This window comes from Callithrix jacchus, chromosome 22 (assembly GCF_049354715.1).
Source record: "Callithrix jacchus isolate 240 chromosome 22, calJac240_pri, whole genome shotgun sequence".
NCBI lineage: Eukaryota > Metazoa > Chordata > Mammalia > Primates > Cebidae > Callithrix > Callithrix jacchus.
This window is the reverse complement of record NC_133523.1, coordinates 18,436,740-18,461,508: the sequence shown is the minus strand read 5'-3', so window position 1 is coordinate 18,461,508 and position 24,769 is coordinate 18,436,740. Positions and strand designations below refer to the sequence as shown.

General features: G+C 43.8%; 1 protein-coding gene across 1 annotated transcript; it reads right to left on the bottom strand.

Annotated features, from left to right (window-relative positions):
• Nucleotides 1–607: 607 nt before the first annotated feature.
• On the bottom strand, nt 608–24,769 carry ZNF682 (zinc finger protein 682). The gene is made up of 4 exons (XM_035285440.3): nt 24,611–24,769; nt 13,905–14,031; nt 12,317–12,412; nt 608–7,927 (listed from the first exon to the last, which is right to left on the bottom strand). The coding sequence occupies exons 1-4, from the start codon at nt 24,611–24,613 to the stop codon at nt 6,657–6,659; spliced, it is 1,497 nt and encodes a 498-aa protein (XP_035141331.1). The 5' UTR covers nt 24,614–24,769; the 3' UTR covers nt 608–6,656.

Genomic DNA, 24,769 nt, shown 5'->3' with positions numbered 1-24,769 from the left:
AGACTGGGTGACAGAGCGAGACTCCATCTCAAAAAAAAAACAATAGGAAGTGAGTTTTTACCTGCTCCAAGCCCCTGTTGACTAGTTACTCAGTTTCACCCTGACTGGGCCACTTGGATAGCTGCTTTTTTCAGCAATAGGCTGACAGCTTTAGGCTTGATCAGTCATGACATAGGCCTGGCATTGGGCCAGGGCTAGTCTGGAAGGAGATTAGCATTTTCCTTTTTTAGCTTACATTTCTCTGGCAGCAACCAGCCCCTTTTTTGACACCTTAACTTACAAGCAGTAAACAAACGCCATCCACTCTGGGAGATCCCTCAGCATCTGCTTTGCTGACTGGAATCCCCTGCAGCACTTCACATACAGTCAAAGGTTTAAATTTGCACTAATTTAGATTCTCAGTTCTCACAAAGTCAGTTGCCCTGGACCATTCAGTCACTAAGGGAAGAACTGGGAGAGTTACTGTCCTGAAATATGTAAAGTCCCAGAGTTTCCAACCCTGTCCTTGTGGCCAAAAAGAGGCACTATTTTGGTTTTGAATTATGTTTTTGATGTCAAGTGTTCTGTACAGGACACGCTTGAGGCGAGAAGACACACACACAGTACCTTTAAGGATAAACAAGCTTTATCCCATGTAACTGGCAATGCACATATAATAAATGATATAAGCAAATCAACATAATAAGCAGATTGATACAATAAGCAAATTGCAATAAAAAGAGGAGAAAAGAAAAAGAGAAACACAGTTATATATGTATGCTCATGAGACTGTGAAGAATTCGCCACCAGAGTGGGAAGCAACAGCCTGGCCTCCAGAGGTGGACACTCATCCCTGCAGACTAGGAGGTCTCATGAAGCTTCAGCGCGACCTGGGACCCTCGCTCTTTTTGAATGAATTTTGGCATACAGCCCAGTCACGAGTGCCCTTTGCAACTGGCCTTAAGGAACACAAAATGGTCAACTTGTTTTGGGGATTGTCTATTTTTTTGCAACAACTAATGTAGAGGAATAGATTGAAATAGAAATTTCTCCCACACTGTCCTGGATGAATGCAAGGGACTCACACAAACTGTTCCAGGATTTGAACATTGTGTCCACATTCAATTGAGTTCAAATTGAATATTTAACTTTTCCGCCACAAATGACCCTGTCTGGATGAATCAGTTTGGTCTAAGCACAGGGCAAGGTGAACCCCGTAGGCCGATACACAACCTCCACCTCCCGGGTTCAAGCGATTCTCCTACCTCAGCCCACAGAGTAGCTGGGACTACAGTTGTGCACCACCACACCCAGCTAATTTTTTGTATTTTGATTAGAGATCGGGTTTTACCATGTTGGCCACGCTGGTCTTGAACTCCTGACCTCAAGTTATCTGCTCACCTTGACCTTCCAAAGTGCTGGGATTACAGGTGTGAGCCACTACGCCTGGCTCTAAATGATTTTCTTTCTATCTCCTCTAATGGTTTGAATTACTTAAATGTTCTTTCAAATTGAAAAAATTCGAAGAATGTAGATAAAAATATGATATAAAAAGCTAGCCTGGGTGTCTTGGCTTCCGTCTGTAATCCCTGTACTTTGGTAGGCTGAGATGGGTGGGCCATCTTAGGTCGGGAGTTTGAGACCAGCTGACCAAAATGGAGAAATCCCATCTCTACTGAAAATACAATTAGCCGGGCATGGTAGTACATGCCTATAGTCCCAGCTACTTGGGAGGCTGTGGCAGGAGAATCACTTGAACCTGGGAGGCAGAGGTTGCGGTGAGCTGAGATCACACCATTGTACTCCAGCATGGGCAACAAGAGAGAAACTCCATCTCCAAAAAAAAAAAAAAAAGTTAAAAAAATAAAAATAAAAAAGTGGCCGGGCATGGTGGCTCATGCCTGTAATCCAAGCACTTTGGAGGCCAAGGCAGGCAGATCACCTGAGGTGGGGAGTTCAAAACCAGCCTGACCAACATGGTGAAACTCCGTCTTTAAAAATAAATAAATAAAAATAAAAATAAATGTTAAAAAAATTACAAGAGTACTATTTGTGTAAAGATCAAGAGGTCAAAAATGACTGATTCACAAGATTTTATTAAAATTAGCTTTAGTACTGATAATACACTATTACCAAATTAAACATTGATTTTCTCTTGAACAAAAATTTTATGTATCATTAATATGACAGCAAAATACTTCTGTTCACCTATTGAATACATTCAAAAATAGAGTAAAAAAGAAAGAATTTTCCCATCCTGTGGGGTGGGTCTGGCTCAGCTCAGGGAGGAAGCCCTTTTTGAAAGAGCAGCAGCACTGGGTGTGGTGGCTCACACCAGTAATCCCAGCACTTTGTGAGACCAAGGCTGGAGGATCACGAGGTCAAGAGGTCCAGACATTCCTGGCACACATGGTGAAACCCCGTCTCTACTAAACATACAACGATTCTCTGGGTGTGGTGGCTTGCACCTGTAGTCCCAGCCACTCAGAGGGCTGAGGCAGGAGAAGAGCTTATACCTGGGAGGTGGAGGTTGCAGGGAGCTGAAATTGTGCCACTACACTCCAGCCTGGCGAGAGAGCAAGACGGAAAGAGAGAAAGAGGGAGAGAGAGAGAGAGAAGAAAGACGGAAAGAGAGAAAGAGGGAGAGAGAGAAGAAAGACGGAGAGAGAAAGAGAGGGAGAGAGAGAAGAAAGAAAGGAAAGGAAGGAGAGAGAAAGAAGGAAGGAAAGAAAGGAAGAAAAAGAAAGAAAGGGAAAGAAAAGAAAGGATTGCAGAGCTGCAGCACACCAGCCGCCTGTAATCCCAGCACTTTGGGAGTCTGCGGCAGGTGGATCACGAGGTCATGAATTCAAGACCAGCTTGGCCAATATGGTAAAACCCCATCTTTACTAAAAATACAAAAATTAGCAGGTGTGGTGGTCACCCCTGTGGTCCCAGCTACTCGGGAGGCTGGGCAGGAGAATCACTTAAACCCAGAGGCAGAGGCTGCAGTGAGCCAAGATTGTGCCACTGCACTCCAGCCTGGATGACAGAACGAGACTCCATCTCAAAAAAAAAAAAAATAATAATAATAATAATGAAAGAAGCACAGTTTCTCTAAAATTAGAGTCAGCTGTGTAGCCTAGGTACAAATGCCCCTCCAAACATGCAGAATCAATGTCATTTTTTCACCTGAATAATTTTAATCTCCTGCAGTCACCAACTCACCCCAACTGGAACCAGTGTTCTAATTATGGAGTGTGTTACACATCTAGCGCTTTTCTGTGTTTGTCCCCTTCATTTATGTCTAAACAACACCATGTCTGATGTAGAGACATAGGAGTTAGAAAAAAAACAAACAGGACCATGACTGATGTCACCCCCTGGTGTTCATCTAAATAAATTAACCCAGTAAGTCAATAAACTCAATGACGTCAATTATAAAAATTAAAAGAACAACGACAAAGGAAAAATCGGCTTAGAGTTCTCCAACTGGAAGAAAAAATGTGTACGAAACTTACTATGGAATTACACCTTCAAATTACTTTGCGAGCACATTAAAATTTGTCAAAATTATTCAAAAAATTCTGGAGTAGGTTATATAAAGGATACTTTATAAACTTTGGAACATGAAAATTATGCATTAGGTCTACCATGAATTCCAGGTAAGTAGAAACAGGACATACATAAGAGGATTCGGAACTAGGAACCATAAGATTTTGGAAAAATGAATTCAATACAAAGGAGAAAAACAGATTTGCTTTGAAATTTTGAGGTTACTAGTTTGGTAGTAAGTTATCAACATTTTAAAAATTATCGGTTTAGGGCCGGGCGCGGTGGCTCATGCCTGTAATCCCAGCACTTTGGGAGGCCGAGGCGGGTGAATCACGAGGTCAAGAGATCCAGACCATCCTGCTCAACATGGTGAAACCCCGTCTCTACTAAAAATACAAAAAATTAGCTGGGCATGGTGGTGTGTGCCTGTAATCCCAGCTACTCAGGAGGCTGAGGCAGGAGAACTGCCTGAACCCAGGAGGCCGAGGTTGCGGTGAGCCAAGACCGCACCATTGCACTCCAGCCTGGGTAACAAGAGCAAAACTCTGTCTCAAAAAAAAAAAAAATTATCAGTTTGTTCTAACATTTTCTTTCTTCTCAAAATAGGTACACATCAACATTCAAATACAATTACTTGCCTCATAATTCTCTTACACTTTAGAGTAACATATTTGTATGTTAAATTTCCATGTAAGTAAAAACTTAGAGTCTATGTGTGTCTGGAAGGCCACAGAGGTTGCATGTTCAAAGAAAACATGTAAGCTAACATTTTCTAAATAGCCATTTAAGATTCAGAAATATATGGTTTTTGATTCTATGCCTGTGTAATTTTCATAATAACCATCTTAATGGCTCTATAGTTAGAAGAAAAATAATAAAAATGTAACCTATGAAAACAATATTCTCCAATATATTTGAAGTTTAAAGCCAGTAAGGATAAGAATTACTAAAGATGCCATTCCACTATATAACTGAATAGTGTGTTGGTACCGTCTGTTACCTAGACACTTGAGTAAGGTAAAATAGGCTAACACTAGTGGCAGGATTCAACGCACAACTGTCTTAACATGTTAAAAACAACTTTGTTTGATGAAAACAAATTAGGTTCACACAGTCTAAGAAAAGCATCACAAAATCCACTATATTTGATTATCTTAATGTGCAATCGGTAAAACAATGTATTAAAATTTGAATAATGCACAAGAATATTACTCTGAACCATCCATCTCATGCATCACTTACAACAGTTTTATGTCAACCACAAAGGCCTCTGTGTGGATTTTCTTCACACACCTTACATTTCAGTGTCCTCGATCTTCTATTGAAAAGTATATATGACGTTCTCCTAATATAGAATCTCTCAAAGCTCTCAGCAGCAAAAATTGACCACATGCTTTCATATAGACACAAGGAATAGACACAGCAATGAGTAACTTGAGAGTTGAATTACATCAAAATTTGCCTTTGTAAAAATCTAAAATTCTTTCAATGCAAAAACAGTCCACTTTGAATATAATTGCAAGTCTCGAAATATTAATCTCCTGTTTCTTTTTAGCCTAAATTATGTTAACTTTGAATTATTCCTTATAATCAATACCCTGATTTAAAATAACATTGAAAGTGTTAGTGTTTTAGTGGTTTCTACTATGAATCCTCTGATGTTCATTTAGACTTGATTTTTGATTAATTTTTTATGTTTGCTGCATCTGTTAAACATTTTTTTTTTTTTTTGAGATGGAGTTTCGCTCTTGTTACCCAGGCTGGAGAGCAGTGGCGTGATTTCGGCTCACCACAATCTCCACCTCCTGGGTTCAAGCAATTCTCCTGCCTCAGCATCCCGAGTAGCTGGGACTACAGGTGTGAGCCACCCTGCCCAGCTAATTTTTGTATTTGTTTTGTTTTGTTTTGTTTTGTTTTGAGACGGAGTTTCTCTCTTGTTACCCAGGCTGGAGTGCAATGGCGCGATCTCGGCTCACCGCAACCTCCGCCTCCTGGGTTCAGGCAATTCTCCTGCCTCAGCCTCCTGAGTAGCTGGGATTACAGGCACGCGCCACCATGTCCAGCTAATTTTTTGTATTTTTAGTAGAGACGGGGTTTTCACCAGGATGGTCTTGATCTCTTGACCTCGTGATCCACCCGCCTTGGCCTCCCAAAGTGCTGGGATTATAGGCGTAAGCCACCTCGCCCGGCCAAATATTTTCATGTAAACTACTGTTTTCTAAGGTGTATTTTTTCAATAATTTATTTTCATATTCATTACAGTTGTAGGGTTTCTTTCCAATATAAATTCTCTAAAATTGAATAAAATTTGAGCAACTGTTAGAGGGTTCCCCTTCAGCATAAATTCTATGTACAACAAAATGTGTAACATACGTAAACATATCGCACCACTCTATATTTGTAATGTTTTTCTTCAGTATAGAAACGCTTGCGTACTCTAAGGCTTATATGTTTGAAGTCTTCCCACGTACAGATGGGACGTATCACTATCATTACACCTGGCGCCCTCTAAGGCTTTTATTTGGTGACATCTTTCCACAGACAAAGGTAATGTGTATCACTATACTTACATTGCTCGTATCTAGCACAAAACCTCTATGACTAAGCTCATAGCAGTTGTTAAATGCTTTGCCACATTCTTTAAAATCAGAACTATTCTCAGCATGAATTTTCTCATGTGCAATAAGGTGTGAGCAATGGACAAAGACTTTCCCACATTCTTCACATTTGTAGTGTTTCTCCCCAGTATAAATTACCTTCTGATTTGAATGGCTTGAGCAAGATTTAAGGACTTTACCACACATTTTTTACACTGGTAGGATTTCTCGTTAGTAACAATTCCTAGGCCGGGCGCGATGGCTCACGCCTATAATCCCAGCACTTTGGGAGGCCGAGGCGGGTGGATCATGAGGTCAAGAGATAGAGATCATCCTGGTCAACAAGGTGAAACCCTGTCTCTACTAAAAATACAAAAATTAGCTGGGCATGGTGGTGCACGCCTGTAGTCCCAGCTACTTGGGAGGCTGAGGCAGGAGAATTGCTTGAACCCAGAAGGCGGAGGTTGCGGTGAGCCGAGATCGCGCCATTGCACTCCAGTCTGGGTAACGAGCGAAACTACGTCTCAAAAAAAAAAGTAACAATTCTTATGTAGTAAGGTTTGAGCAGTGATTAAGTGCTTCCCCACATTTTTTACGCTTGCAGGATTTCTCTCCTCTTTGAATTCTCTTATGTTCATTAAGATGTGAGCATCGTTTGAAAGTTTTGCCACATTCTTCGCATTTATAGTGTTTGACTGCAGTATGAACTTTCTTATGTCTAGTAAGGTGTGAGCACCGATTAAAGGCCTTCCCACATTCTTCACAGTTGTAGGGTTTCTCTCCAGTATGGATTCTCTTATGTTCAGTAAGGATTGAGGACCAGTTAAAAGCTTTGCCACATTCTTCACATTTGAAGGGCTTCTCTCCAGTGTGAATTCTCTTGTGTTTAGTAAGGTATGAGAACCTCTTAAAGACTTTGTCACATTTTTCACACTTGTAAGGTTTTTCTCCACTATGAATTACCTTATGTTCAGTAAGAATTGATGATGAGTTAAAAGCTTTGCCACATTCTTCACATTTGTAGGGTTTCTCTCCAGTATGAGTTCTGTTGTGTATAGTAAGTAGTGAGCAGTGGTTAAAAGTTTTCCCGCATTCTTTACATTTGTAGGGTTTCTTTCCAGTGTGAACTGTCTTATGTTTAGTGAGATGTGAATGCCGGTTAAAAGCTCTGCCGCATTCTTCACATGTATAGGGTTTTTCTCCAGTATGAATTTTCTTATGTCTAATAAGGGGCGAACACCAGTGAAAGGCTTTTCCGCATTCTTCACATTTGTAGGGTTTCTCGCCAGTATGGATTCTCTTATGTTCAGTGAGGCTTGAGCACCAGTTAAAAGCTTTGCCACATTCTTCACATTTGTAGGGCTTCTCTCCAGTGTGAATTCTCTTATGTTTAGTAAGGTATGAGAACCACTTAAAGGTTTTTCCACATTCCTCACATATGTAGAGTTTCTCTTCAGTATGAATTATCTTGTGATAAGAAAGGCCTGAGTGAGATTTAAAGACTTTGCCACATTCGATACATTTGAAAAGTTTCTCTGTAGTATGTCTTATGCTTTGTCTATTTCGAGTTGATGATTTATTGAAGACTTTCACACATTTATTATATAGGAACATTTTGCTATGTAGAGTTGACAAACACTGGTTAAGCCCATTGTAACTTCCTTTGTGATCCTTACACTGACCTGCATTTTCCCAGTCTTCCCCTAAGTATAAATTCTCAAGGCCACAGCTTCCATATCTTCTCAGTATCACTTTTTGGAATGAATCTTTCACTCCCTGTTCTGTCAAAGAGTCTTCAGTGTAATGACAAGATATAGCTGAAATAGAACATTAACAAAGTTAATTGCGGTTTTAAACGGTCAATTTAAAAGAAAGAAAATTAACAACGTATCCCACTTTTATTTTCAGACTCAGATACATGTACTTTACAAATCTAACATAGAAAATTAGGAAAAGGACAGGATGACTTACTAGATGCAGCTGGGAAACACTCACTCCAAGGAGAGAAAACAAAATGTTGGGTAAAATATCACACTTTAAACAGATCTTTTGAGAGAAAAATTAATTCAGAGGTAACACAGACACTGTGGTTAAAGAGGAAGATGGGCCGGGCGCGCTCCTAGATCCAGACCAGACCTAACGAAGGGGTAAGAAACCCCACGGCAACACGGTCTAGCCATGGACCTCTGAGCTTCCCACTGTGGTTCCTTCTTCTTGAAAGGCATTTCCCAGCTATGTCTAGTCTGAGATCCTGATTACAGGATCTCATATGATCCCTATACATCTGTGAACTGGCAGGGGGAGCTACCTGAAGAACCTGAAGAAGGCAGAGGTACAGCTAAAACTCCTGTGTAAATCTGAAGGTTTCTCTGTGCCGTGCAGCTGTAGCTGACCATAGGTGCCCATCCTCCAATGCTCTGCATCTTTCACTGAGGGGATCCATCTCCTGCTATCTGCTAGGCTGAGGGGGAGGACTGAGGTGAATCTCATCCATGTACCACCTTGCCTGCTGGCCCCTTCCAAGATGACCTACCTCGCTAGTACTGCAGGAGAGTGCCCACAGCACAGCATCCACTTAACATTGCAGCTGGTGCTTGACCCCAAAGGGCCAGAGGACAAATTCATGTGCCTAGTACCAGCTGCCCAGGTCGTCAGTACACTGCCTAACAATATCAAGCCGAGATAATATCAAGCTGAGACATGCAGTCCGAGCTTAAGTGGGGTAGGAGCCCACGCTGTCAGCACGCAGAGAACAGTGTGGCATGGGATCATAAGCCAGCGTGGGAGCTGAGTTCCCCTTCATTCACATGAAAAAACTGGGAAGGGTGAGGCCAGATGAGTGGCCATGGCTTCTATCTCAGGAAGCCTAGCAGCCTAGAACATCTGTAAGAGCTCAGCAATTTGGATGCAGATGGCTTGGGACAAGCCTAGCCATTTCAGCCTGCTCCCATTGGAGAGAGACCTGCTGAGTTGGGGGACCACAAGCTAGGTGGGCCCCACAGCCATCTGCTGGACTAAAAATCCTGGGCTGCAGGTGCAATCCTGGTTGCAAACCATGGTGCAGTTGCCCTGCCTGGGGATTTTCCATCCTTGTGCCACTGCATCACCAAACCACTCACAGATACATAACCTACCCTTACTCTTTCAAGCAAAGGAGAAGAGCAGGACCCCTGCTAAATACGGGTTTCCTGGTGACCTCAGAGTGTGAACTGTTCCTAAGGGAGGGGGAGCACAGACCACCAAAGCCCTCCTTGGAGCAAAGGAAGGGGTACAGTGCCAGCAGTTGAAGGGAATATCACCAAGGCCCCAAAATAAATTTGGAGAGAAAATAAACTCTCACACACTACCTTCCCTCCCCAGAGCACTCTTAAGTGCCATCTACTTGGACTGCAGCCTGAATTACAGCACCAGACAAGAATGCATTGCTTCAACATGAAGCACTCCATGAAATCTCTGCAGGAACTTGTCTACAACCAAGGAACCTAGACAGAGCCTCTGTCCTCTGAAAACACCGTTAAATGAAACCAACAGATTTTACACAACATACACCACAGCCAAACCTTCAAGGAAAAAAAAGAATTAAACCAATTCTAAAGCCCCATCCAAATGACAGATAATTCAAAAGGAAAAGAAGCACTAGCTCCCTCATATAAGAAAGCAAAAAAAACCCTGGCAATACAGAAAGCCAGAGAGTTTCATTATCTCAAAAGGATCTCACTAGCTCCTTTGAAAGAACCAAACACAACTTTAAAAATGGAAAATTCAAAATACAATTGAAAGCCTTATAAACAACAGACTAAGTAGATGAAAGTATTTCACTGTACAGAGACTCCTCCTTTATATCAACCCAGTCAGAAGACAGTAAAGAAAAAAGAACTCATGGCCGGGCACAGTGGCTCACACCTGTAATCCCAGTACTTTGGGAGGCCAAGGCGGGCGGATCACGAGGTCAAGAGATCGAGACCATCCTGGTCAACAAGATGAAACCCTGTCTCTACTAAAAATACAAGAATTAGCTGGGCATGGTCGTGCGCGCCTGTAGTCCCAGCTACTTGGGAGGCTGAGGCAGGAGAATTGCTTGAACCCAGGAGGCGGTGGTTGCAGTGAGCTGGGATTGCGCCATTGCACTCCAGTCTGGGTAACAACAGCAAAACTCCATCTCAAAAAAAAAAAAAAAAAAACTCACTGCAAACAAAGCTTCTGATAAATTTGGAATTATGTAAAGGGAACAAACTTATAACTCATTAGTATTCCTGAGACAGAAGGAAAAAAAGTAACCAACTTGGAAAATATACTTGAGGATATAATCTATGAAAATTTTTCCCATTTTAAGGCTTGGCGTGGTGGATCACGCCTGTGATCCCAGCACTTTGGGAGGCCAAGGCAGGTGGATCACGAGGTCAAGAGATCGAGACCATCCTGGTCAACATGGTGAAACCCCATCTCTACTAAAAATACAAAGAATTAGCTGGGCATGGTGGCATGTGCCTGTAGTCCCAGCTACTCAGGAGGCTGAGGCAGGAGAATTGCCTGAACCCAGGAGGAGGAGGTTGCGGTGAGCCAAGGTCGAGCCATTGCACTCCAGCCTGGGTAACAAGAGCAAAACTCCATCTCAAAAAAAAAAAAAAAATTCCCATTTTACTGGGCAAGTTGACATAAAGATACAAGAAATTCAAGGAACTCCTGTGAGATACTGCACAAGACAACCATCCCCAGGCACATAGTAATCAGACTTTCCAGAGTCAACATGAAATGAGAAAATAAAAGGCAACTAGAGAAAAGGGCCCTATTACCTAAGAAATGAATTCTATCCAAGAAACAGTGGACTTCCCCACAGAAACCTTCCAGAAATCTGGAAGATTAAAAAAAAAAAAAGAAAAGTAATCACACGGTCCACACACATATATGTGTGGGTATTTGTGTGTATATGTATATAAAACTCAACAAATAGAGTTGAATCTGGGCAAGTAAAGTTTAAATTACCAATTTTAGTTAACACTAAAAATATAAAATGTAAAGTACAACAACATTAGATTTTCTTATATTTACGGAGATGGTTAGCAGTATAATAAAATTACTGATTAGGAATTTTTGTAGAATCACATTTGAAACTTCCATAAGAGGCTGGGTGCAGTGGCTCATGCCTATAATCCCAGCCCTTTGGGAGACTGAGGCAGGTGGATCACCTGAGGTCAGGAGTTCCAGACCAACCTGGCCAACATGGTGAAACCCCATCTCTACTAAAAATACAAAAATTAGCTGGGCCTAGTGGTGCACACCTATAATCCCAGCTACTTGGGTGGCTGAGGCAGGAGAATCGCTTGAACCCAGGAGGCAGAGGTTGCAGTGAGCCGAGATGGCGCCACACACTCCAGCCTGGGTGACAGAGGAAAACTCCGTCTCAAAAAAAAAATGAAAAAAATAAGAAAGAAACTTCCATGAGAAACCATAAAGCAGAAAACATACCACATCTGTCTGTAGTATTCCTAGGATTTTGGAACTAAATCCCTTTGTCACCAATACTCCCACACATTTCAGATATAATCCAAACAACAACCAAAACCAAACAAAACAAAAATCTTAAAAAACAGTTCTGGCCGGGTGCGGTGGCTCGCGCTTATAATCCCAGCACTTTGGGGGAGGCCAAGGCAGGCGGATCACGAGGTCAAGAGATCGAGACCATCCTGGTCAACACGGTGAAACCCCGTCTCTACTCAAAATACAAAAAATTAGCTGGGCATGGTGGTGCGTGCCTGTAATCCCAGCTACTCAGGAGGCTGAGGCAGGAGAATTGCCTGAACCCAGGAGGTGGAGGTTGTGGTGAGCTGAGATCACACCATTGCACTCCGGCCTGGGTAACAAGAGCAAAACTCCATCTCAAAAAAACAAAAAAGAGTTTAACACAGAGTTCCTAAAAAGTACACATATATTCCTGTGCCCCCCGCAAGACAAAGGGCAGTCAGATAATAGTCTTTTGTAAGCCTTGAAGAGGACTTTGGCTCTCACTGTAACCTCAAAGGGAGACAATGTTTTAGAGAATTTAAGAGCATGAGACAAAAGATGCCTCTATGTGAGAGCAAGAAATAACCAGGCTCCTCAAGACATCTTCACTGGAGCAGAGCTTCTCAAAGAACCTTTACGGTTTGGCCTCCTCCTTGACCTTTGGAGCTTTCACCTGTGGCATGTGTTTCATTGATCCCGCCTACCTGGGGGTTTGGCTACGGTCTCATGTCTCTTCACACTCCAGGGCTCTTGTCTTTGCTCCAGACAGCTAATCAGTTCTGGCTTAGAAATGGTAAGACCTGTTTTATTAGAAAAAAGTAACGTGATTCTCGCTGGGATTCTCCAGTTACCAACCAGGTACTGTGCTTTGTAGAGAAGAGAGAATATTATAGATGATTCTACAACATTAATAACAAGGCCAGGTGCAGGGGCTCATGCCTGTAATCCCAGCACTTTGGGAGGCTGAGGCAGGCAGATTATGAGGTCAGGAGATCGAGACCATCCTGGCCAACATGGTAAAACTCTGTCTGTACTAAAAATACAAAAATTAGCTGGGTATGGTGGCCTGGGTCTATAATCCCAGCTACTTGAGAGGCTGAGGCAGGAGAACAGCTTGAACCCAGGAGGCGGAGAATGCAGTGAACCAAGATCGTGCCAATGTACTACAGCCTGGCAACAGAGCGAGACTTTGTCTCAAAAAAAAGAAAAAGAAAAAAGAAAACTAATAATAAAATAATATTTCTAAACAGAAAGTTTAGAATATCTTATATTTTGGGGTATTTAGCTTCCCTACCCAATACTAATAAAAACTAGATGGTAGAGCTTGTATTTTAAGGTCTAGTCAATAATATTTTATACCATGAAATTCCAACAATTACCATTAAAGGCTGGGCACGGCGGTTCACACCTGTAATCCCAGCACTTTGGGAGGCCAACATGGGTGGATCCCCTGAGGTCAGGAATTTGAGACCAGCCTGGCCGACATGGTGAAACCTCATCATTACTAAAATTACATAAATTAGCCAGGCGTGGTGGTGGGCACCTGTAGTCTCAGCTACTTGGGAGGCTGAGACAGAAAAATTGCTCGGACCCAGAAGACAGAGGTTGCAGTGAGCCGGACTGCACCACTGCACTCCAGCCTGGGCAACAAAGCTAGAGTTTGTCTCACAAATAAAAATAAAAAATTGTGGTCTGTTTGGATGACCAAAAATAAAAATAAAAGGCCGGGCGCGGTGGCTCAAGCCTGTAATCCCAGCACTTTGGGAGGCTGAGGCGGGTGGATCACGAGGTCAAGAGATCGAGACCATCCTGGTCAACATGGTGAAACCCCGTCTCTACTAAAAATATAAAAAATTAGCTGGGCATGGTGGCATGTGCCTGTAATCCCAGCTACTCAGGAGGCTGAGGTAGGAGAATTGCCTGAACCCAGGAGGCGGAGGTTGCCGTGAGCCGAGATCGCACCATTGCACTCCAGCCCGGGTGAGAAAAGCGAAACTCCGTCTCAAAATAAATAAATAAATAAATAAATAAATAAATAAATAAAAATAATTTAAAAATAGAACTACCTCTAGGGTGAAAAATGCCCATCACTTCAAGGCAGAAGAAAGTTAATGTAAACATAAAGCATCTTGAAGATTTTCTTCTCCATGCCAGCAAATCCCTAAGTTTTCCTTTAAAGCACAGATCTAAAACTCATTTATACAAAGCAGAAACCCCCACCAAACACTCTACAGAGGAAGAAAATAAAAGCTTTAGTGTTAAATAGGAATTCTGTATTGAAGTCATTCTCACCCAGAGAGACCAGGTTCCTGTAGTTCTCCAGCATCACATTCCTATATAAATTCTGCTGAGCGGGGTTCAGAAACTCCCACTCCTCCAGAGAGAATTCTATGGTCACATCCCTGAATGTCAACAGTTCCTGAAAAATAAAACAAAATATATTGACCAACTGTCAACAGGCAGGAGAGCTCTTAACTTGACTCCATGTGAACAGAGAGAGTTGCTGTGACTTATATGAGTTACTAGAATTTCTCCAATAAGATATTTTTAACAGAAATGTTCTCTGATGTATTCTCTAACACTGAGGAAAGAAAATAGAATCTACGTGGCGGAGAGCTGTGGCTAACGCCTGTAATCCCAACACTTTGGGAGGCCAAGGCAGGCAGAGGTTAGGAATTCCAGACCAGCCTGGCCAACATGATGAAACCCTGTCTCTACTGAAAATACAAAAATTAGCCGGGCATGGTGGTACACACCTACAATCCCAGTTACTTAGGAGGCTGAGGCAGGAGAATCGCTTGAACTCCAAAAGCGAAGGTTGCGGTGAGCTGACATCATGTCACTGCTCTCCTGCCTGGGTGACAGAGTGAAACCCTCTCTCCAAAGGAAAAAAAAAAAAAAAGAAAGAAAAGAAAACAGAACCACAAAACCAGTGTAGATACTTTTCTAAATAACGCAGTATAAAATTAAGGGTATCACTCTAGATATCATCCCTAACAGGCAGTTTGAGAAGAATTTGAGGTGCATGTCTTCCTGCCTAATCCCCATCACTGGCCAGGAGAGGAGGAGCCCAGGCATGAGACCAGGGTGAAGACTACAGTGATGACAGACAGCCTGCTTCCTGGTTGCTCCCCATTAGCCCAGACCTGTCTTCTGAAGAACACTCCTGTGGCCTCTCCCCACCTGGAGCTGTCCCTGGCCGTCCCTGTCTTCCCTGAAGCACCTTGATGGGCTCCACAGTGGGTGAGCTGTGGCAGCCAGCTCGAAGGCTGGAAGGTGCTGAGGCCCATGGCCTGTGGCCCCCAGGGATGCCACTGCCCCAAACAGGACCCACAACAAGCTGGCTGTGTCCTTCAGAAAGTCACTTACTCGTGTCTGCCCGTTTATTCGCTTTATGGGTGTCGGGTTGGAAACAGTCACTCAGCCAGCCCTCACCTTTTATAAAGGAATTGAGAGAGGGTACCTGGCAAGGCCATGCCCTTGGTATCTGCAAGACGGTATGCAGGGGTAGGGGTGGAACGAGCTCACAGTGGGCTCTGCCCTGGGCCAGGTGCTGGGTGGGCTGTGCACTGAATCACAGCTCGAACTCCAGTGAGCCTCCCCACATGGGTAGCAAAGACCTGAGCTCAGGGTGGGTAAGTCTGTGCCCAGCGTGCAGTGCCCAAGGTCACCCAGCACTGCATGCTGGCCTCTCTGCAAAGCCAGCCTTTCCCACCTGTGGCCCAGGAGGTATGCAGAGATGCATTTTTTTATTTTAAAAATGTTAGAAACGGGTCCCCTTCACTTCTCATTTCCTGCTTCCCCAGTATGGTGAAACCACACCTCCCAGCCTCCCTTGCACTAGGCTGTGGACACAAGACTGACTCTAGCCAAGGTAATGTGCATGGAGCCTTCCTCTTCTGCGGAGACCCTGGAGGCTCACAGATGGAGATGCCTGGATCCCTATGGCACTCTATGGAAGAGAGAGGAGAGGATGAGACCTGTGGGCATTAATCTACAACCATTTATTGTGAAGTATCAGAAAAAATACAGCCTGCCAATCAAACAGAAAAAAAAATTAAGGGCATTAGCACAGGCATATACAGTTTGAGTTTTATGTCTACAGATTATGGAATTAAGTTGTAAATATTACTCATACAGAGAAATCATGACGAGTCAGAAGGTACCTCACAAATTTTAATGTCTATAACAATGAACTACAGATCTTGCTAAAATGCAGTCTGATTCAGGTGATCTCAGGTGAAGCTCGAGTTTCTGAATTTCTGAAAAGCTAGCCAGTGATACCAGTGCATCTAAATCAAGAGTATATTTATCAAACATAGAGTAAGTGGGTGAGCCTGTGTTTACCCCAGTTTATCTGACTAATAAACAAAGATGAGCCCTCATTTTCCAAAGCAAGCTTTAAGCAAAGAGAATCTAAAAAGAAAGAGGAAGCTTGCAGATTAAATGTGATGCTTTATGTACATCAATCGGTAAATCTCCCAAGGTACTTATGAATAATAAAGATAAAAATAATTAACTTTATAATTAAAATCTGTCACAGAGAACCTTAACCAAGTGATTGAAATTAACATGAACTACACTAGCACAAATTGATGTCAGGTGTCAACACACATGGGCGGACACATCATCAGAGCTATAATATTACTGGCAACAAAAAGTCAATTATAACCTGAATCTAAGCATAAAGAAACACTTTATGCAAAGTTCAAGCTACAGATATCTGCCAGGTTTGATAACCTCTAACAATGTATTTAAATAGTCTCTCCTCAGCATTTTAGAGAGCAAGTCTCATCTAACTATTCTCTTTCCCAGAACCTTTTGAGTTATTCTGGGAAATCAGTGCCATCCTCTTTAAATGTCCATTTTAAAAATCCTGTTTCTGCATAGAGCTGATGGAACATCCTAATGGAACCTAAACAGTAAACATTTCCCTTCTTCACTAATATCTGAGGATCCTAGACCATCCCTAATAGAGATCTTAGGTATCTACACCTTTCTACATTGATCTGACGCAAAATAACTTTATTAGTATTATTCTGAGACAGTCTCGCTCTATCACCCAGGCTGGAATGCAGTAGTGTGATCATGGCTCACTGCAACCTCGCCTCTTGGGTTGAAGCAATCCTCCCTCAGCCTTCCAAGTAGCTGAGACCACAGGCACGTGCCACGACGCCTGCCTAATTTTCTGGAGTTTTAGTAGATAACAGGGTTTCATCATGTTGCCCAGGCTGGTCTCAACTCCTGGCCTCAAGTGATCCTCCCACTACAGCCTCCCAAAGTGCTGGGATTACAGGCATGAGCCACTGTGCCCAGTCACAAAAAGAACCCTTTTTTGTTTTTTTTAAGACAGAGTCTCACTATGTCACCCAGGTTGGAGCACAGTGGTGCGATCTCCACTGACTGCAAGCTCTGTCTCCCAGGTTCAAACAATTGCCCTGCCTCAGCTTCCAAGTAGCCAGGACTACAGGTGCATGCCACCATGTCTGGCTAATTTCTCGTATTTTTAGTAGAGACAGGTTTCACCATGTTGGCCAGGCTGATCTCGAACTCCTGACCTCAGGTGGATCACTTGAGGTCAGGAGTTTTAGACCAGCCTGGTCAACATCATGAAACCCCATCTCTAATAAAAATACAAAAATTAGCCAGGTGTGGTGGCATATACCTGTAACTCCAGCTACTCGGGAGGCTGAGGTGAGAGAATTGCTCGAACCCAGGAGGTGAAGATTGCAGTGAGTAGAGATCACACCACTACACTCCAGCCTGGGCAATAGAGTGAGACCCTATCTCAAAACAAAACAAAAAAAGACCAGGCACAGTGGCGGCGGGCGGATCATGAGGTGAGGAGTTCAAGATCAGCCTGACCAACATGGTGAAACCCCATCTCTACTAAAAATACAAAAAAATTAGCCAGGCATGATGGCATGCACCTGTAATCCCAAGCTACTCAGGAGAAAATGGGTTGCTAGGGTGTATGCTTCTAGAAGCACTGGTTTTAATTTTATAAAAATTAAGGCCCGGCCAGGCGCAGTGACTCACACCTGTAATCCAAACACTTTGGAGGCCAAGGTGGGCGGATCACCTGAGGTTGGGAGTTCAAGACCAGCCTGAACAACATGGTGAAACCCTGTCTTTAAAAAAAAAAAAAATTAAGGTCCAAAAATATTTAGTTCCTTGCTTCCATTTATCTGCTTTGAGGTTTGGGGAAATTGTGAGCACCTGCTCTGGAGAGGCAGCAGGTATCAAACTCTGATTTCCTTTAATCAATTCTGTGTGGAGATTCCAGGGTGGAGCCAGACCTGGATGAGGCCTCAGAAGAGGCTAAAAGTAGGTAAGGCTGGGGCAGGAAAAGGGCCCTAGGTAGAGTTCTGATCTCTGTGTCACTGGAGTATTTCCATTTCTGTGTTTTCTAAGCCTGCCCAGAAAAACTTGACTCCCGAAGTTTGTGTGATTTTAATCTATTTCACCCAATTCCCTATTTTATAACATACAATAACAATGAATTTAACCAAAACCTATAGGGTTTTCTAGCACATGTATATTAGAAGCTAAATATTTAGTCTTAGTAAGGTAAAAGCAATAGAAATAATAACTATAGGGCCGACGGGGTGGCTCACGCCTGTAATCCCAGCACTTAGGGAGGCCAAGGTGGGCGAATCATCTGAGGTCAGGAGTTCAAGACCAGCCTGTCCAACATGGTGAAACTCTGTTTCTATTAAAAATACAAAAATTAGCCAGATGTGGTGGCGCATGCCTGTAGTCCCAGCTACTCTGGGGGCTGAGACAGGAGAATCACTGGAACCTGGGAGGCAGAGGTTGCAGTGAGCCAAGATTGCACCACTGCACTCCAGCCTGGGTAACAGAGCGAGACTCAGTCTCAAAAAAAAAAAAAAAAAATTGGCCAGGCACAGTGGCTCAGGCCTGTAATCCCAGCACTTTGGGAGGGGTTGTAGGGGAAATAAAAGGTACAAGATGGAAAGGTGATATCAAGAACCCATGGGTGACCGGGTGCGGTGGCTGGCTCACGCCTGTAATCCCAGCACTTTGGGAGGCTGAGGCGGGTGAACATCACAAGATCAGGAGATCTAGACCATCCTGGTTAATACAGTGAAACCCCGTCTCTGCTACAAATACAAAAAATTAGCTGGGCATGGTGGCGTGCGCCTGTAGTCCCAGCTACTTGGGAGGCTGGGGCAGGAGAAACGCTTGAACTCAGGAAGCGGAGGTTGCCGTGAGCGGAGATCGCGCCATCGCACTCCAGCCTGGGCAACAAGAGCAAGACTCTGTCTCAGAAAAAAAAAAAAAAAAAAATAGAGGCTGGACACCCAGGCTCGCGCCTGTTAATTCCAGCACTTTGGGAGGCCAAGCGGGTGGATCACCTGAGGTCAGGAGTTTGAGACTAGCCTAGTCAACATGGTGAAACCCCATCTCTGCTAAAAATACAAAAAATTAGTGGGGCATGGTGGCGCATGCTTGTAATCTCAGCTACTCAGGAGGCTGAGGCAGGAGAATCACTTGAACCCGGGAGACCGAGGTTACAATGGGTGGAGATCCTGCCATTGCACTCCAGCCTGGGCAACAAGAGTGAAACTCTGTCTCAAACAAAAAAAAGAAAAAAGGAAAAAAGAACCCATGAGTGGGAGACAGTGTAGGTTTGGTGGAAGGGTTGGTTCATGCTATAGATATTGTCCCAGGTGAGGCTGTGCTCTTAGTCCTGTGTCCATGCAGGCAGATGAGATTATGATCAACAGTAGCCTGGGTTGGTGAAAAAACCAGGTTGCTAGTACAGATGCGGAGTCTGAGGGAGAACAAATGCCAGGAGTCTTGCAGGCACTTGTGTGGGTTTTGGTGCGAAAGTCTAGGAGCAGGCCAGGCGCGGTGGCTCAAGCCTGTAATCCCAGCTACTCAGGAGGCTGAGGCAGGAGAACTGCCTGAACCCAGGAGGCAGAGGTTGCGGTGAGCTGAGATGGCGCCATTGCACTCTGGCCTGGATAACAAGAGCGAAACTCCGTCTCAAAATAAATAAATAAATAAAAAAGTCTAGGAGCAAAAATCCTGAAGGGGAAGTCCTGTGCTGGGAGGGGCATGATCACAGAAATATTTAGTGGGTATGTTCAGAGAGGGTGAAAATCATGGGGTGGCAGCAGTTGTGGGGGCATCTGTTCTCAGAACTTCTTCCCTCAAAGTCCTCCATCCCTCTCACCCTGGGAGGACACCTGGAACCATGGGAAATGCATGGTGTAACAGCCTCTGTCCAGAATAGAGGCCACCTTCCCTGCAACACCTCGAGTCTCTCTCCACCCCAGGCCCCTGCAATCTTTCTTCTGACGACACTTTTGACACCAAATGTGTGGAGTTTCCTGAAAACCACCTAATTCTCCAATACTAACTGGATGCCCAAAATTTCAATTCTGACACTACTCAGTTTGCACACACCCCGCAGATGCAGGGCTCAGTCGTACATCACCGTTGTCACTGCAGAGGACAGTCACATGTCCCAGAAGCCCATCTATATTTCTGAGCTACTGCCTATAAATCTGAGGCCCCCATGACCTTCTCTTCAGGTTAAATAATTTTATAGAACTAATCACAAAACTAGGCAAGGCACTATACTTACTTTTACCAGTTTATTATTTAAAAATACCACTCAAGAACAGCCAAATGGAAGAGATGTATAGAGCAAGAAACAGTGGTAGGGAAAAATGAGGTGGGTAGGTGGTAATTCTGGAAATAATTGTGATTAAAGAACTTCCCCGTTTTTTGTGTGTTCTCCAGGAACAGCTTCATGAAGAGAAATATCCTTCCCATTACGACTTAGAGGATACTCCCATTTGTACATATCACAAAGACGGACATCGATTGCAAATTCCCATTGTTTATATAAACAATCACCTCAGTAACTTAGCCTTCAGTGGTCAAAACAAAATACTTGTTAAGCAAACTTTGCTTATGTTTCTTTCCCACAGGCCCCTGAACTTTGACCCACCCAAAGCCTAAGTGAACACAAGACCCCTATTTATGGCCCTCCTAAAAACAGAGTGACTTCAGGGTGAAGCGTTCTCTGATTTGGGATCTGATTTTGTTACCCTCCATCCTGCACCTCCCTTTCCACCTTGTTTGGAATCTTGTTTGCTCCTCCCAATGAAATAATCCCTCTTTCCGCCTAACCTTTGAGATCCTCAAAGATCTCATAGTTGGTACTTATTCTCTGCTGCAATACTCCTTAAGTAACTTCTTATGTAAATCCAAATTAGTTTTATTTGACAAAGTCTATAAACAGTCCCACAACAGTAATTCCAACCTAGTAAGGGCCTTTCAGCTATCCTTCTATCTCAACCCTAACTGCATCTGCCTGAGGACTTCCAGCTTACCAGGTTTATATATCTTGTGTCAGCACAAAAGGCTCCTTCCATGGTTGGTGTGAGCAAGCTGGGACCCGCAGGGACGTTTGTCTAATATTGAAGGCCAGGGAGGAACCAAATGGACCTTCAATGACCCCCTTTTGCAGGCTCAAGACTGGGCTTAGCTTGGAGTCACTGGGCTTAGACTTCTACTTCCCAGCCAGGCTCATTCATTTAGTTTTAAATTTAAAAAATAAGTGTTTTAAAAATCTAGGCCGGGCGTGGTGGCTTACGCCTGTAATTCCAGCACTTTGGGAGGCCGAGGAGGGTGGATCATGAGGTCAAGAGATCGAGACCTTCCTGGTCAACATGGTGAAACCCTGTCTCTACTAAAAATACAAAAAATTAGCTGGGCATGGTGGTGCGTGCCTGTAGTCCCAGCTGCTCAGGAGGCTCTTGTTACCCAAGAGGCGGAGGTTGCGGTGAGCCGAGATCGCGCCATTGCACTCCAGCCTGGGTAACAAGAGCGAAACTCCGTCTCAAAAAAAAAAAAAAAATCTAGCAAGAATCACTCAAACCTAGGGTTATAAAAAAGAAAGGAAAACTGTAAGGCACTTACATTTTATACTCCAAGAAGAAAAGCCAAAGTATCTACCCCTTTCAGAAAATGATCATGTAAATTATTTCCATGATAACAAATAATTTAGTAAACAGTTAACCCTATGTGAATACTTCAAGGAGGTACCAAGTCTCGCCTCCTAAAATGTAGCCTTAACCTCAAACATCCAGATAAGGGCATACAGAATAGAGATATTCACTGTCATAAATTCTCTACTCTGCAAAAAGGAACAACTGATGTTGTTATGAATCTGTGTAATTTGATAATTAATATAGCACAGTTTGTTGTGGAAATGTATTCATTTCCTACTGCCACACCATAATGGAAAAAAGATTCTCCCTATCCTTTTACTGGTAACATTCCCAAAGCCCTGAGATTCTGTTTGCAATCACCCACCCCACCCACCAAACAAACAGAATGTAGGACTGAGAAACTTACCATCCTTATTCTGGTGAAGAAATAAGTAAATAACAATTTTTAACAAATGGAATATATTACTACTTAATTTTTTTCCTGAAATGCACCACCTTAATGTCATATATATAGTATTTTTTATTTTTAGTAGAGACAGGGTTTCACCATGTTGGCCAGGATAGTCTCAATCTCTCCTGATCCGCCCGCTTTGGCCTCCCAAAGTGCTGGAATTACAGGTATGAGCCATCGTGCCTGGCCCCTTTATATTTTCTTACCTTTCAAGCTCTACCGATAAAATACAATTTACACTTAACTAAAAACTGAAGTTAAAATAAGTAAAGAAATCCTTCCAGCCGGGCGTGGTGGCTCACGCCTGTAATCCCAGCACTTTGGGAGGCCAAGGCGGGTGGATCACAAGGTCAAGAGATCGAGACCATCCTGGTCAACATAGTGAAACCTGTCTCTACTAAAAATACAAAAATTAGCTGGGCATGGTGGTGCGTGCCTGTAATCCCAGCTACTTGGGAGGCTGAGGCAGGAGAATTGCCTGAACCCAGGAGGCGGAGGTTGTGGTGAGCCGAGATCGGGCCATTGCACTCCAGCCTGGTAACAAGAGCGAAACTCCGTCTCAAAAAAAAAAAAAAATCCTTCCAAGGTGACAAACTCAGGAAGGGGCAATGCTGATTGGAACACAGACATATATGTGACTTTTATGTCAAGTCAAGCCATTCTGTCACTTGGGATATTATCCCACCCCCATCTGCTCACTGAAGTAGTCAATAACCATTCTACCAAGAGCCACTGTGCTGTGCCCCAAAATCCTCACTGGGTTGGGCGTTCCTTGTCCTTGGGGATATTTTTTCTCTCTATACCAGTCTGTGAAAATTTTTTCCTCAACACCAGAATCCAATTGCCTGGCCAGCACTGTATCTCTAAGGAAGGGAAACTGGGGTTGGGGAAGAAGCTCTTTATGTCCTAAGAGATTTACTTTTAGAGGAAAGGATGCCTGATTTCTCCCAGGCACAGTGCACCAACTACTGGACAGAGAGGCTGCATTCCCACACCTAAGGCTGCCTCTGAGAGGAGATGACCCAGGCGCTGATATTTACCAGACACTTCAGGAGACAGAGTCATTGTGTGCATCTCCGGTCATCCCCAGACAGTTCTGAAACTCAAAACCAGCAAAATAACACAGGGCGGCTGAGGATGCCCTGCCCCGTGAAGTTTCCAAAGTGGAACCTCAACTCAAAAATATTCTGATGAGTATCCGTGCCTAGGAAGATTAAAGGGAGATCAGCACAAAGGTTTCAGTTTTTGGTCTGTTTGTTTGTTTGAGACAAAATCTCAGTTATCCAGGCTGGAGTGCAGTGGCATGATTTCAGCTCATCTGTCTCCCAGGTTCAATTGATTCTCCTGCCTCAGCCTCCCAAGTAGCTGGGATTATAGGCGCACACTACCATGCCCCACTGATTTTTATATTTTTAGTAGAGACGGGTTTCATCTTATTGGTCAAGCTGGTCTGAAACTCCTGACTTCAGGTGATCCACCCACCTTGGCCTCCCAAAGGGCTGGGATTACAGGCGTGAGCCATTGCACCTGGCCTTTTTTTTTTTTTTTTTTACAGTGGAGTGTCGGGATTATTCTCCCCTTTCACCTACTGTAAAATGTTTGCAAATGAAAAATAATTTTTTAAGAAATGCCATCCACTGCTCTTTGAAATAATGACTAATCAAAATGCCGTGTCTAAAATGTACAAAAAAGGACTAATAGTTGATAATGTTGTGAATTAGAGAGGGGAAGTTGGTGTTGAAGAATGTCAGGAAAGAACAGAAAATTTAAAATTTGGCTGCAAGCCTGAGTTAGGCCCGGGCAACAGAGTGGTAAATCTGAGACTGTCACACATTTGGAAAATGCAGGAGAAAACAAATAGCAGGCAATTAGATTGAGGCGGGTCTAGTGCCCTGAGTTCCTATATTCAATCAATCAATCCATCAATAAAGGCAAAAACATTTCTTTTGCTGTCTTGGGGGAAACAAAATTCAGATTTAAGCAACCACAAACCTTCAGTTAACTTCTGATTACATAACCAGGCAATGACAACCTGAATAGTCTAAATAAGATGACTACATAACTGGAATGAGTCAGTTACTGAGCTCGGTTTGCTTCCTTGTGCACCTTATAGAAATCTTTCCTTCAAGCCCTTCGACTGCACCCCAAACCACAAACCGTGGCTGGGTGCTCTCTGATCACGAATCACTGTTAACTTTAATAAAGTTTTTAACATTTTAAAGTGACTCCCTTTGTTTTAGACTAAGGACCCCCGGGATCACAACTCCTCCCACGCTCAAACCACACACGGAGTCTGGACTCTGCTCTGAGGACCCTGCCATTGTTCCCGCAAACCGGACAGACGCAAGAACGCGCGAGGCGCTTCCCAGGGTCCCGGCTGCTGGCCCACCTTGCACCGCGTGGCCGGAGGGGACCGAGGGCCGAGCTGCGCCTGGGGTACTCAACTCCGCAGACGCCAGAGCTGACAGCGGGGAGGCCCCGGTCCCGTGACAGCCGGTTCAGGCCGGTTTCAACCAGCCCTGCCCCCACCTCGGGACACGGCCTGACACACTCACCATTTTTCGGCTTCCGGGATGTCCTGGAGTCTTAGCCCTGGATCTCACAGCATCTGCAGGTCACAGGGCCACAGAGGCTGCGACAGAGTCACTGGAACCTCCTAGAGCGGAGGATACTAAGCAACGAAGATCGATCCTGAGCTCCGGCTGGAGCGAGAC

Coding starts and splice junctions, on each gene's coding strand:
- ZNF682 (XM_035285440.3), bottom strand. Junction 12,413..13,904: donor CAGGAACCTGGTCTCTCTGG/GTGAGAATGACT, acceptor CTAATAAAACAG/GTCTTACCATTTCTAAGCCA. Junction 7,928..12,316: donor GACCGTAGCCAAACCCCCAG/GTAGGCGGGATC, acceptor GTTCTATTTCAG/CTATATCTTGTCATTACACT.